Raw genomic sequence first — 15,246 nt, 5'->3', positions numbered from 1 at the left:
TTTGTTTCTTTTTCAGGAATTCAGAGATGACATGCCATCCATTTTAGCAGATGTTTTCAGTATACTAGGTTGGTATGATTTTGGATTTAGTTCAACGGTTTGAAACTGTGTTGGTTATCAATTAGTTGCTTAACCCTAGAATCCCTGGACGAACAGGGATAGCCGATCTACAATCTTAACACATTGAGGTGCGACGCGTTCTAAGCCTCTAGATCGGCTAATTTCGGCCAAGTGATTTCGTCTCCTCTCAGTTTTCCAACTGTATCACCACCATGTCTATTGGTAGGAGTAATGATCAATACAGGGTGTGTAGAAGGGCGGTCAACAACTATTTGAAATATGAACGTATATTAGAATATAAAAATAAATGAACGTTAAAATGTAAAAATTAAGGTAATTAAAAAAAAAAAGCCTGGCCCTGGGCTGGGCCCCTGTAACCTTGCACAGCAGCTTGCCTTGAGAGACTGTAAGCTACAGTGTACTTCAAGTTACTGCGCTGCTGTGTAGAGACAGACAACCATGACTGGGTAAAATCACTGTACTGAATGCACACAGGAATCATACATCATCAATTAATTTAATTGATTCAAAATGATTATGTAGGTCAAGCCGAAATCGGCGATCCATTTGGTAATGATGGCAGACAAGTATACAACGAACTAGACTCGCCTGAAGAAAGCGATCTAAAAAATGTTTTGGGAATTTTAAAAGAAAAAATACAAAATTGTTGTCTATACTGACTGAATAGATTGCCACAGCTTGAGAACCACCGCTTTATGATAATTAAATGACAGAAATATGGTAATTATAACTATAATTGTAACTCATAAAAGTGTTTGTTACGACTAATACATTTAACTAGTAAACGTGATGCCATTTTGATCAAGTTTGTCTTGTAATGTTCTTTTCACAGATATAGAAACGAATGCACTGGAAGAAAAAAACAAACGTGATCATTACACACAGTTGGTGGGAGCATGTTTGGTAAGAAAAACAAATAACCATAAAACGTGTGTGTGTGTGTGTGTGTGTATATAAACATATGTTCAACAAAAAACACTAAATATTATATACAAGGTTTTAAACTGGCACATTTGGCCAGCACCTGCGCAGCGCAGTGTTTTCTCAGAGGTAGTCCTAGACCTGAACGAAATCTCCTGTCAGCGTTGAGATACCAAGACTTGTGAGCCACCTCAACATGCGGGGGGGGGGGGGGGGGATATGTTGTAGACAGTAATACATAGGTCTACAGTATATACATAGCAAACACTGGGGTCGGTAGTTATAAGGGGAGGAGTAGATATGGTTTCACAGGAGAGAAGGAAATATGTAGTCAATCTAGTTTGCTGGAAATGGAGAGGTAACTTGAGTGTAGAGAAGAATGTTTCCCTCAAGTATTTATTGTACAAAATACATTTATTCTGCATTTTTCCACACTCCCCCTCTACTTGATATGTTATTTTTATTAGACCAGCAGGGATTCCACTATACTGTAGCACGCTGCATAAAAGTTCAACTACCAGGGCCAAACTTCTGAACCTATCCATTGCACTGGCCAGTAACCATTAACATTACTGCCCACAATCTAGAAGCCATTGTATTATACAGATTAACTGTTTTTCCACAAGAGTCATTGGTCAATTTCCCATGGGTTTATTCAACACAACTCCTTCACATCTGTACTGACAAGCTGCCAAGTGTTAATTACGCCGGCAAACCTTTTTTCATATAGCATACTTCACACTAAATTGCCAAGTATATTGTTTTATACAAGATCATTTTTAACCACCATAGCATGTTCTTATGTAACTGTTCTGCTTACCGTAACCTTTTATTTCTTAACATGCTGTGGTTGGGCACGATTAGGCTTTATGTCACACTGAATCCATACATAAATGGGTGGTTGTTTCTCCTGAACCAGAATCGTAACCCATTTTCCACCACCTCCGAATCCAGGAGTTTGAGTTTACTCAATCTCACTGGCTAACCACCCTCCCAGTTGCATACCCTGACAATTAAAGGTGAAATTCATATTAGATGGCGGATTCAAATTAGATATGGTGATATATCTTGCGTTGCTGGTGTAGCTTTACGGTTTTAGGGTCTTATTCCAGTGGCTAACAAGCCAAATGTAGGCAACATGCTGTCACACCGAGAAGATCCATGTTTCCAGCATAGCTATAATACTGTTTAATAGCAGAAAGGTTTTCACAGATCTGAAATAAACGATAACATTAGGTTTCTGTTTAAGGCACTCAAATTAAAAGTGTAAACCCTTGCCAAGGGTTTCTGTCCAAACTCAACTTTTTTGAGCTGACATTCAACAATCATACAGGGAAAAATTATGAGGCAGAGATGCCAGCTTGTACACCAACAGTAGTCCAGAACCCAGGACAAGATATCAATCATATTTGTTGAATCATCATTCATAGGAAACGGCTTACTGAAATGAAAGCAAAAAGGGGAAATTGATCAAAAATCTTTTTACCAAAATAATTAATTATGGGGTAATGCACTTACCCCGTAGCCTAAAAAGCACAAGCATTTTTATTCTTAGACCTAAACAGACCCCATTTTCACATATAGTTGAAGTTAAGTCAGCTCCACTACTGTTTGTACAGCAACACTTTGTTCGTGAAGTGTATCGTGGGTGTGATACTGTGGATTCATAAGCCATTATCTGAATTATTTGGTCATTCTTTACTGTAATATGTTATTGAGTCAGCTGCAGAGCTCTTTAACCAAATACACTGTATTGTACCCCTCCACACCCCTTTTCCCAAACTCAGTTTTTTGTGCCAGAGTCTATTCTGAAAGAGAGGCTGGATCCAGAAACATTGGAGTCTCTTGGACTTATAAAGCAAGCCCATCAGTTCAACCAGAAGATTGTAAAAATCAAGACCAAACTCTTGTAAGTGAAATATATTGATTAGTTAAAGATAATTATGTTTTTGTATTCGTACAGTAGAAGAGGAGAAATAGAAAAAGTAATACAAAAGACAATAAATATTTGCAGGTTAGGTAGAAACCCATGCTGGGCTTATATCAAAACCTTATCCTTTTTTAGCATACAATGCATGGAACCAATAGTATATTCCAATTTATGGAATTATGATATTTAACTTGGAACTTGGAATAGAGGTATGCAGTGATAAACACCACTGCCACCTCCTGGCAGTATATAGTTATTTACTCTAATGCAGGCGCAGAAGTTGGGCCATCAGCTGCTATTTTTGCATCGCCTCGTCAATGTTTTGTGTCACCTCACGTCTCCGTTACCGGGGATGTGAGGTGACACAGAATGATATGATCAGTCAGCTTGGTGTGTCAGGGCCTTAACTTAAATCAAGATTTGAGGTTATCATTGAAATTTCTGTTTAACTAATCACATAATACACGTTTTGTATACCTTCCCAAAATGTCAAAACATTAAATAAGGCTGATCTATATGATTTGTATTTTCTTTAAGCTACAAGCAACAGAAGTTTAACTTGCTGAGGGAAGAGAATGAAGGCTATGCCAAGCTTATCACTGAGCTGGGTCAAGACCTATCGGGTAACATCACCAGCCATGTTGTCCTGGAGAGCATCAAATCCCTCATAGGTAAGAAACAACCCAGTTATATGACGTCACTCCAGAGTGCAAGTGTCTGAAGTACCAAACTAAAGGAAGACTTGTTTACACTTGAAGACCAGAAGTTATGTGATGCATAGGATTGAGTACGGCACGCTGTACTTTTAAGGGTACCAAATTATGTTCGTACTAAAATTCAGTAGGCTACCTTGCAAGCAGGTAAAAAACCCACCTCAGAATGGGTTGCTGTGATGCTCATTACTACCTTGCATTTACGTTTGCCCTGAAACTGTGCATTGACGTTAATTGACATTCTCTCCAACAACACAGTTGGGGCACTAATGTTAGTTTTTGAAACAGATTCACACTTGTCTTATATTTGGAATCTAGAGCAAACCTATATTCTTCCACTAACAAATATCTCTGGAAGTGGCGTTCCGCTGATTTCCACGGTTAAAAATCAATTTCTTAAGCCAGTGGTTCTCAACGCCCAAAATAGACACTACCCCATCCTTCACGACTCACCGATCTAACAATATACACACTCTGAACAAATGCGTGTGTGTGTGTGCGCACAGCCACACACTTACCAAACACGTACGTGCACGCATACAGACTGCTATAATTAATAATAGGCTAAATAAAATAGCGAAACAAACTATTTTATTAAGGGTTATGGCTTTAATGTACATCTTCTTAAACGGATGTTTTGATAAAGACGATTAATATTACACTCAGACCGTGCGTTCGAGAGGAAAATGCACACCTTCCCACAGATCCAGTTGCCAGTTGCCACCCACTTTCCTCCTCTTTATGTTGAAAGGATTACACTGATTTATTAGTGTCATTTGGTGTAGAAATAAAGCTTCATGTTCACTGGTGTGTCTTGTGTCCGAACCTCAGCACAGCAGCTACACGTTTGAGCTGATCAATTCATAACATGACGGGTGAATCCAAACTCCTGTTGGATTTGCATTGTAAACAGCTGTGCCGCAACGTTACACCCACTGTGAGTTTCTCACTTGCGGTCACAGTCGTGATACTTGTTGTCAGTTGTGTGGTACTTTTAGATGGATCTTATTGTAAAAGGAAGATCTACCCACCATTCCATCCACGTCCCAAGGCTGTTGAGAGCACTGTTCCAAGTCGTGGAAGCACACGATGGAGCACAGAGCCAGCTAGTTGCTAGCCAGCTAGCCTGAATGGCTCAGTGCAGCCACACTAGCCACGCACACACACACAGAGCTGTGTGTGCACAAACACACATACACACACAAACATCCTTGCTCGCTCGCTCTCCTCCGAAAAATTTTGCCGACTAATTAAATATTCTTGATTGTGCTTCTACTGAAATTTGAACCAAACAAAAAGATTATTATTATTTTTTGCACATTCATAAGTGTCTGGTGACCCCTCCAAATTAGTTGGGGGTCGCGACTCACAGGTTGAGAACCACTGTCTTAAGCAATACATATGTGTTCAGTTGCCCAAGTTACCCGTAGGTATACAATCTTATTTCTGATTAACTGTGCAAGGACGCCTATTTTTGGAAGGTGCTGCCCACAGACTACCTGTATGAAGATTTAGGTGAAAAAGTACTGGTACTGGTAATAAACACACATTTTTGCATTTTGACTTTGAGTCAGACAACAAGGGGCACCTGGTGAATTGAATGAGGCAATATGGCCAATTTGAGTGTGTGGGGGAGGTGGGGAGATATCCACCAAGCAAGCTGTCTTGCATTTTAGAATTAACGATCCAGCAAAGCTGACATTTGTCCACTCACAGTGCTGTTACAAAAAAACATAATTGTATTGAACAGTAATGATATGATCATTTATCATCCCAGTGGCCTATAATAATACTTATAATACTTAACCGATACATTTTTATATGGAAAACAATGCATGTATGTAATTGAGCAAATAAGTAAATTACAATTAATTGAATTAAAGATGTCATAAAAACATAAACACTGAAAAACAGCCGCCTCCTTCATGCAGGCTGTTTCTTTTTGTCACTTAGAATTGTATTCCTTTTTTACACGCATACAAACACAATACAAACAATAGAAAGAAAAGAAAAGAAAGACAACAATAACAAACTTAATGAGACAAAACACAAAAAGGAAAACAAAACCTATTGAAAAGATAACTGTTCAAATAGGTATCGCATTAATACAATGTCACATCATCATAGTCACTGTCCTCTGTTCCAGATGTCCCCCCCACAACACTAGTCTCTGTTCTTGTGAGTTATCCATTTTGTCCATTTGTCCTCCATTTGTGTTTCCTGAAGTCTCAAGCGGTGTGTAATTTTCCATAATATAATATATATTTCCTCCATTAGTTCTTTCCATTTTCCTTGTGTTGGAGTATCTACCTGGCCCCATTTCCTAGTGATGGCTTTCTTCCCTGTTGTCAATAAAATCTTAACCAAATATCTGTCTTCCCTTTGTACCTTCCCTCCTTCATGCAGGTTGTTTCAACCTGGATCCTAATCGTGTTTTGGATATCATCCTGGAGGTCTATGAGGATCGGTCGGACCAAGATGAGTTCTTCTTGCCCCTTATCAAGTCTTACATGTGTGAGCCACTCACCCTTTGCCACATCCTGGGCTTCAAGTTCAAATTCTACCAGGTGAGAACATCAGTTCTGAGCTGAGCTCACAAAGGATGACCTGTTTTAAAAAACGGAATGAAAACAAAACCGTATATATACATTTTATAGGTTTTATTTATTTAAAAACTCCTACAGTTTTATAACTTACTTTCTTATCTGTCTTCAGGAGCCCAGTGAGGAAACGCCTAAATCACTCTACCACATTGCTGCTGCACTGCTTCACCACAACCTGATAGAGCTGGAAGACCTTTATGCACATGTAAGAAAGACACTACTATAAACTCTTCAATTTTGATTGAAAAAGTGTTGAGAAAAGGGTCCTAGCGCCGTGATTATTTTGGAACACATACATTCATTTTCACTTCAACTCATTCATTCACTGCCAGGGTTTTTCGGAACAGTGCCAGCTTTTCGGAGCATTTTTACTAACCTTTCAAGACCCACAGAATATTTCGCTCCTGGACGATCGACTTCCTGCTTCTCTGCTTCCATCGGGAAACAAGCGCTTGTCACCGTGACCCTCCGCTCTTTAGTTATTGGCGTTGAATATAGCTTGTTCTCGCCAGAAATGCAGAAAAATGTATTCTTCTAAATTTGCTGTGATCATGTTATTTCCGGGAACTCTTCTCCGGAAGTCACAGGATCACTCATAGGTTGGCGAAGAGCGCCATCTAGCGTATACACTGAAAACACGCCATTGGCACTGTGGGCGTTGGAAAATGTTTTAACGTGTTACACGTCATTGGCACTGAATGAGTTAAAATGCATAAATAAATACATTTCCAGGACATTTCCAATGCCTGTGTCATTTTGGCAAGTTACTCACAGCTGAAATTAATGTTTAGAGAACTCAATTTATTGCCATTAATTTAGTTCTTGATTTGTCAGCTTCTGGCCATAGCAGACAAAAGTGAAGGTTCACTATTACTAACTCCATTTTCCTGTAACTCCTGAAACCTTGTCTGTTTTCTCCTCTGTCATTCCAGCTCATGCCACTGGATGCCACCATTGTAGAGGAACACAAACGAGAAATATCAGAGGCCAAACAGCTCGCTCGCAAGCTGATCATGGTGGTGTTACCGTCTGAAAAGAGTGACGACAAGGAAAAGGAGAAAGAGAAGGAAGAAGAGAAGAACGACAAGGTATGTTAATGAATATCTCATCATTTCTGTTTCTGTTCCACATCTCCAGTTATTTGTGAAGGCCTGAGGTGTGTTTAAATGTCAGCCTGTATGGATGGAAGAAAGACTGGGACAGTAAATGTACAGTAGCTTTACCAAGGAGATGTGAGTCAGACAATGACATGCTGATGGCCAGAGGGATGACAGTGATGGAAGGAGTAGGAGAGGGTCTAGCAGAGCTTGCAACACGAAGCAGCATAGAAATGTGTCAATGCTAAAAAAGTGATGGTCCATAGTGCTATTCATTCTGAAACACACATGACATTATAAGTTAAAAAAAAATAAAAAAAAGATCTACGCGCTCATAGTTGTGAGCTCAGCTCATAGATCTATTATTTGTGATAGTACTTTTTTTTTTTAAGAAAAAAAGAATGAGGCTTAAGTGGTTAGGTCATCAATTGAGAGTGAGAGCTTCATTACCTGGCTGCATCCTTCCTAAACTTCTTAACAGTCACCAAGCTGCTACTCTCCTCTCTCCACTTAGCCACCAGATAACCAGAAGCTCGGTTTGTTGGAAGCGTTGCTCAGAATTGGAGACTGGCACCATGCCCAGATTATCATGGACCAGATGCCCTCATTCTATGCCACTTCTCACAAGGCCATTGCCTTGGCTCTCTGCCAGCTGGTGCACCTGACAGTGGAGCCAGTGTACCGAAGGTGACTACCATTATGGATTTACTTCACACGCACCATACATAACAGCAGGCACTCCTGCGTCTTCCACATAACAGCCGAGATTGTACACAATTTGCCCTTTCTACAATAACCTCTCTCTGTGCTAAACATTTCGCTAAATGAAGCACATGGAAATTAAGTAATACATAATAGCAAGAAAAAGCATATTGGATATATTGGCTGAGACATAAGGAGAACCCAAGAGGTGCACGCTTACTCATTGGTCTGTACTCTGCAGAGCTGGGGTCCCCAAAGGGGCAAAGGGATGTAAGCTGTGTCCACTGAGGAACAAGAGGGCCCCTCGGCCAGCAGAGTGCTTTGAGGACCTGCGGAGGGACACATTCAGCATGCTGGGATACCTGGGTCCCCACCTCTCCCATGACCCTATCCTCTTTGCCAAGATAGTGCGTCTGGGCAAGGGCTTCATGAAAGAGGTACACAACATGGTCACTGCCCGAATCTTTGTCCAATCTCCTCCTTGTGCATCATCTTGACTTGACAAACATATTTCTTGTCTATGCCTTTTCAGTACCAAAGTGATTCCAGATCTGACAACAAAGACAAAATGGTAAGTAAAAAAAAACATTTCCACATGAACCCTATTCTGGGCGTGTCATATAGACGAACAGTCGACCAAACTTTGCCAGCACGTTGTAATCTTGTAGATCATTTCTGATATTTGAGAATATATGGTTTAAGTGATTATGGAAAAACATGTATATGATGTGGATTGGTTTACTGTGCTTGTGCACTTTGATTAGTCTGACTTTGATGTTTGTAGTTTGTGAGCAGATATGCACATACGCAGGTTAGCGTTGTTTAAAAGCTGTACTTGAATTGCAGGAGATATTGCTGAGTTGTTTCCTGAGCATTGCAGACCAGGTGCTGCTGCCTTCTATGTCCCTAATGGAGTGCAATGCGTGTATATCTGAAGAACTCTGGGGCCTCTTCAAACTCTTTCCCTACCAGCACAGGTGAGAAATTCACATACAGATGAAAACAAAAAAAAGTGTGTGCATGTTCAGACATTTTTGTTGGTATTTGAATGAAGCACTCTTCTCAGCTTTGTGCTGGTGATGTAATTTATTTGATAGCTGCATAACTAACCCACCTAACTGATGTCTACCGATCTATGCTCCTACAGATACCGGTTATATGGGCAGTGGAAGAATGAGACATACCTCAGCCACCCACTGTTGGTCAAGGTCAAAGCTCAGACTGTGGAAAGGGCCAAATACATAATGAAGTAAGACACTCAGAAAAGGACTCTTTTCTCCTTAAACGTTTTTTCTTTCACCACCAGCTATTTCAGTTCAGCTGTGAAAGAATATGTGTGCTTCAGTGAAATCTGTGTTGATAATGGACAACCAAATATAGTTTTGGTCTTAACTCACTGAATGCCAGAATTATTTCTGGCTATTTCTGGCCAGTACGATTATTTTTATTTTTTTTTCAAAGTAAAAAAAAGTGCTTAGGAAGCGAGATACAGCCTTTTTCAGTTATAAGTTAAACAAGGAGTGGATTAAGCTGCAAATCTTCAGATAATGATATCTTGGGTTCTAAAAAATATATATATATACCGGTATGTGTGTGTGTGTGTGTGTGTGTGTGTATATATATATATATATATATATATATATATATATATATATATATATATATATATTTTTTTTTTTTTTTTTAAAGTTTTTTTCTATTTTTTTCAAAAACATGTGCATAGCGGTAAAACACGTGAAACACGTTAACACATCCACCGCCAAGAACGTAGTCCTACGGTCCGTTAAATCCAACTGTTAAGCGCCGAGACCGTAGTCCTACGGTCCGGGTGTTTTTTCCTTTTTTTCGAATATTTTTTTTTTTTTCAATTTTCTAGGGGGACCATTTTCAGTGTAACACCACCCGAAGTCGACCGGAAGTGCGATCCCGTTTTTTGTTTCCCGTCGGCCTCCATTCTAAGTCGTACACAAAAAACCCTGTGAACCTATGTAGTTTTTCATCCTCGCATTTCCCATGTTAACATAAACGGTCAGAACTCAAACATGGCGGCTCCGTTTGACACGTGGTTTTCACTGGGAGATACAGTGGGATGTCGCGGATGTAAACAGAACGTGTACGGCTCAATCTTAAGGATTTTAACAAGATCTATGGCGACATGAAAAAAACAAAAAAACAACAAAAACACCTTGGCACTGGTGAGTACATTATGAGATTAACCTCTGGCGGTGGATGTGTTAATGGCACTCAATGAGTTAAGCAGAGTTTATTTTTTTAAATCTATAATTTTTACGGCATGGCTCTGCTGGAGTCTAGCCATCGAGAAGAGGGCCTGTGTGTCCATGTCAGAGCTAATCTTGCAAATCACTGGATTGATAAGCGCTACATTTCTTGTGCACACTGCCAGCAGGCAACAGAAGTACCTCCACAAATATTAAACTTTTAATATTGAATTTTATCGGCTCCAATCGGGTTGAACCCCCAAGTCACACATCATAGATAATGTCATAGACGACTGACGTCACAGGTTGGACACATCAATTCCGAGATCTGCATTGGAGCGACGCAGTTCCTGTATTGATCCCCAAGATCCACATGATTACATTTTTTTAATAATCGATTGGCTTGATAACTATTGCGGCTCTAATCAAGATGCATACAGATTTGTCAATATTTAATACTATTTTGTATCTTTTTTTGCCAGGCGATTGACCAAAGAGAGTGTGAAACCATCTGGAAGGCAAATTGGCAAGCTTAGCCATAGCAACCCCACCATCGTTTTTGATTATGTAAGTATTGCTGCTATTTTTATCAGGAGTATGTCCTATTCTATCACTGATACTAGTATTAATTTAATACGATACAAGTGCAGAGAAGAGCAGAAGCCTAGGATGAAACCAGAGCATATATTTTTTTAATAGGATGAATCGTTTTAATTTCCACTATGCTTTCACAATGTAAAACTGTAAAACACAAGATAATACTTGCAACACTACGCCGCATTATGTGAGATGTTGTTAAATCTCTATTTGTCAAATCATTGCATCCCCTCTAGATCCTGTCTCAGATCCAGTGGTACGACAACCTTATAGGTCCTGTTGTGGACTCCCTGAAATACCTCACATCTCTCAACTATGATGTCTTGGCCTGTATCCTTCACAGATATATCATTCATTAAAAGTATAGTCAATGAGGGGGAGGGTTGCTCTGTCTTGCTGGGATGTTCCACTTAACTGTGTCTTCAGATTGCATCATTGAGGCCCTGGCCAACCCAGAAAAGGAGAAAATGAAGCACGATGACACTACCATCTCTTCTTGGCTTCAGAGTACGTTTCAACGCAGCTCTTATTTGCTGTCTTTGTTTTGCTTCATGATTGGATCTGTGCAGTACTATGAGGATGTCTCAGGTCATGCGCTTCAATAAATGAATTATTGACCTGTGGACGTTTCTCTTGTCTACCAAGGCCTGGCAAGTCTGTGTGGAGCCGTGTTCAGAAAATACCCAATTGAATTGGCCGGCCTTCTTCAGTACGTGACCAATCAGCTGAAAGCAGGAAAGAGGTAACATTCTCCTGTCAAGTGAAACCTAGCTTGGTTGAGAACATTTCAGTTCACCCCAAAGCTGTTAAAAGTAGAAGTGGAGTGGTTAAACCAAAAACATTGTGTTGCATTGTAGAAGTTTTTTATATTATTACTCTATCCAGATGTCACCATAACTGGACAGTCTTCAGATGTTGGCCCCCTCGCATCTATATTTGACAATATTGATCTGTTGTATAATTTATAGATTTTATTTGATACATTTCTTCATCACTTCGATACATTTCTTCATCACTTCGATACATTTCTTCACCACTTCTTCAGTCTTGCTTAATGAAATCCTCCCATATTAAAATGACCTTGTGGATGTCCACGGTAGGTGGACAGTGGGTGGATGTCACAAACTCAACATCCATTCCATTGAAACGCGTGTGCCTTTCAATGGAATGGATGTTGCGTGGCTCTGATCCACACCAAATTTGGCAGAAACACTGTTCAGGGATTTTCCATGAAGTCACGCTGTGTGACTATGTAAAGGGCCTGGAAATCTAGTTAATCAAATTAGTTGTCTAGGATGCAGGGCAAAGAAATAAATGGAAGTGGCACAGTCTTTTTAACTGCAAAATAAATGAGTACTCGTCAAAAAAGTATTTTACCGGATGCACGGTTCAAAAAGAATTCAACAAAATCACAAGATCACCAGCTCTCACTTCAAATCCTTCTGTTTTATTATCTGGCATGTTTTATTATCTGGCAGCAACAACACACGGACGCGTTTCGGCGTGAGCGAGGAAGGCTCCTGCTGAAATGCGTCCATGTGTTGTGTTGTTGCTGCCTGTGCCAGATAATAAAACTTGAAGTGAGTGCTGGTGAACATGCGATTTTGTCGAAACCCTGTATTTTTGACCTACGCCTCTTTAAAACAGTATGAAAACCCATTCTGACATGATAAGCTGTTTTCTACTATGCTCATGCTCCCATTGTGTGCACAACGATTATTGCTTTTTGATGGTTTAAAAGTACAACTTACATTCTCTGCCCCTCCCCTCCCGTAGCTTTGATCTGCTGATCCTGAAGGAGGTAGTGCAGAAAATGGCCGGCATTGAGATCACAGATGAGATGACGTTGGAGCAGTTGGAGGCAATGACGGGAGGAGAACAACTTAAAGCCGAGGTACAGCTAACAGCGAGTACAGCTAACTTCTTGTTTTACAGACAAAATAATTAGGAAATTCACAGGAAAGTGACTTGCTCCAAGTCAGTTTATTTACATTTCGACCTGTACATGTCCTGCACATGGACGTTTTCTAGTAGATGTGCAAGCTTCTTTTCTTTTACATTTCTTTTATAACTTCTGTATTACACCTCAAACATCCTCCTCATAAGTATGGATGATGCTCTCGAAGGCTTCAGGACTATTTAATTAATTATGTGGCTTGTGTCCACAGGGTGGCTACTTTGGCCAGATTAGAAACACCAAGAAGTCATCTCAACGTCTGAAGGATGTGCTGTTGGACCACGAACTGGCCTTGCCCCTGTGTCTCCTAATGGCTCAGCAACGCAATGGGGTGGTTTTCTTAGAAGGAGGAGAGAAACACCTCAAACTTGTGGGCAAGCTTTATGACCAGGTATGCATGTTCTCCTAGTGCAGTGATCCTTAACCTTTTTAATTTCAAGGACCCTCAGTTTGATATGCATAAGGCCACGGACTCCCATTTGATAAGATTTATGTTATCTCTGGGGACCCCAATCTGCACTGTAAAACGTGAGTGTACAAAATGGAATCAATAGCGTTCAAGTTGACTGATACGAATAGGAACCAAACTAAATGGATCATTCCGGGTCCATTTGGTTTCTGTTAGTACACTCCGATAGTTATAGGCCTGTGTTGGTCCATTTGGTTCCTAACTATCAGTCATTTTGATGGGGAACCCCCTGAAGGACCCGGACCCCACGTTAAGAACCAGTGACCTAATGTATTCATCATCTTCCCCTGTTACTAGTATCTTATTCATTAATAAAGTTTGTAACAACTTGCTGTGATTGCGGTCAATTGTAACGCTGCAGCATATTCCAAATGAACAAAGTTCTGAAAGACAAAACCATTTTATACTTTCTAATGTCAGTTTTGGGTTCTGTACGTCTAGACCCTGCCCCCTCAGTAATCTGCCTAGCAACACCACGGCTCACTCCATCGCTCAAGCCACTGAAGCATTTTGTGTACATTGATGGAGCCTAAAGGCGGTTACACACCGGCGAATATGCAAATATACGCAAAATTCGGACTCGTTCCGAATAATTAAAAGACGCCTTTTTCGCTCCGCGTAACTGGTGTGGAAGCTTGCATTGACTTTATAAGGTTTTTAAAAAAAACGTATTATTCGCATGAAAAAAATCGCCCCGGTGTGTAAGGACCTTAAGGTTCCAACATTCTACACCTGGATCTGCCTCCGACGGGCTGTGGCAACAATTTCTCTGTTTTGCCTAGAACCGGAGAATACATTTTTGATGTATTTTATGTTGACATACATTCCGCCCTCTAAGCTGCCAGTGCCTCATAGACTAGAATGGGGAATCTCGCTTCCAGCAGAATGGGCCTGACATTGATCGTATGTCACTGATCACATGACCCCAAAAATCCATTCTCCGGTTCTAGGCAACACAGAAGGGCGGGGGTCCTTTTTCTTATTTCCACCAGCTCTATAGGTATAGTAATGACATAGTTTAATGTTGAGCGGCATTCCCCTTTAATAGCTGTTATCAAGGCTCTATGGAAGAACGATACAGTCCATAATTTTCTTCTGTCATTCTGTGACAGTGTCATGACACACTAGTGCAGTTTGGTGGGTTCCTGGCATCCAACTTGAGCACAGAGGACTACATCAAACGAGTTCCCAGCATTGACATTTTGTGTAACCAGTTCCACACTCCGCACGATGCTGCCTTCTTCCTGTCTCGGCCCATGTATGCCCATCAGATTCTGGTGAGTTGACTACCACTGTCAGCTGGGATATTGTTCTGTGGCATTGGCTCTGTTTTACAATTGTTTATATAGTTTTTGGAAAAGTGGAAACGTATGTTCAAAACTGTTCATTTTCAGAAAATGGAAAATAGAACTTGTGTGCTAACGGATTCAATGTAGTTGTGTAGTCACAAACTTTTTCTAATCTCTTTCTAATATCTAATTATTATAAAAAAAAGAAAGAAAAATAAATCTGGAGATAACGGGTTTGTGCCCGACAGCGATGATAGATTTTTTTTTATCGTGGAGTGGCTTGGAAATGTTAAAGGATATGTGGTGTACTAAGTTTCTCTGTCCACTCAGTCGAAGTATGATGAGTTGAAGAAAGCAGAGAAAGGCAACAGGCAGCAGCAGAAGGTTCACAAGTACATGGCAGCATGTGAACAAGTGATGGCGCCCGTGCACGAGGCCGTTGTGTCCCTCCACCCTCCCAAGGTCTGGGATGACCTCCGGCCCCAGTTCTATGCCACCTTCTGGTCCCTGACCATGTATGACCTGGCCGTGCCCCACACCGCTTATGAGCGTGAGGTCAACAAGCTCAAGGTGCAGATCAAGGCCATCGAAGACAATCCGGAGATCGTGAGTAATGTTAATGATGCTAAGAAGTGCACGTGCGCTGCTGTAAAAGCTGTATGTCCCTT

The 15,246-nt window shown here is 40.5% G+C and overlaps 1 protein-coding gene across 3 annotated transcripts in view; it reads left to right on the top strand.

Annotated features, from left to right (window-relative positions):
• The window catches only part of thoc2 (THO complex 2), a 33,241-nt gene that overhangs the window by 5,556 nt on the left and 12,439 nt on the right, over positions 1 to 15,246 (top strand). For all 3 annotated transcript variants that reach the window (XR_013933554.1, XR_013933555.1, XM_080434679.1), the window contains exons 4-23: positions 17 to 68; positions 914 to 984; positions 2,790 to 2,911; positions 3,470 to 3,603; positions 6,052 to 6,212; positions 6,361 to 6,453; positions 7,181 to 7,336; positions 7,860 to 8,032; positions 8,289 to 8,484; positions 8,580 to 8,618; positions 8,894 to 9,024; positions 9,195 to 9,296; positions 10,749 to 10,833; positions 11,100 to 11,193; positions 11,290 to 11,370; positions 11,509 to 11,605; positions 12,640 to 12,757; positions 13,032 to 13,211; positions 14,402 to 14,566; positions 14,909 to 15,184. Coding sequence is in view for 1 of the 3 variants with exons in the window: in XM_080434679.1 (XP_080290805.1) it covers positions 17 to 68; positions 914 to 984; positions 2,790 to 2,911; positions 3,470 to 3,603; positions 6,052 to 6,212; positions 6,361 to 6,453; positions 7,181 to 7,336; positions 7,860 to 8,032; positions 8,289 to 8,484; positions 8,580 to 8,618; positions 8,894 to 9,024; positions 9,195 to 9,296; positions 10,749 to 10,833; positions 11,100 to 11,193; positions 11,290 to 11,370; positions 11,509 to 11,605; positions 12,640 to 12,757; positions 13,032 to 13,211; positions 14,402 to 14,566; positions 14,909 to 15,184 (2,526 nt within the window). In the remaining 2 variants the exon portion in view is untranslated. The remainder of the gene's footprint in view (positions 1 to 16; positions 69 to 913; positions 985 to 2,789; positions 2,912 to 3,469; positions 3,604 to 6,051; positions 6,213 to 6,360; positions 6,454 to 7,180; positions 7,337 to 7,859; positions 8,033 to 8,288; positions 8,485 to 8,579; positions 8,619 to 8,893; positions 9,025 to 9,194; positions 9,297 to 10,748; positions 10,834 to 11,099; positions 11,194 to 11,289; positions 11,371 to 11,508; positions 11,606 to 12,639; positions 12,758 to 13,031; positions 13,212 to 14,401; positions 14,567 to 14,908; positions 15,185 to 15,246) is intronic.

The sequence above is a fragment of the Gymnoscopelus braueri genome (genome assembly GCF_963280865.1).
Source record: "Gymnoscopelus braueri genome assembly, chromosome: 8".
Lineage (NCBI taxonomy): Eukaryota > Metazoa > Chordata > Actinopteri > Myctophiformes > Myctophidae > Gymnoscopelus > Gymnoscopelus braueri.
Note: the sequence above shows the minus strand (reverse complement) of the source record. Positions and strands in the feature narration are given on the sequence as shown.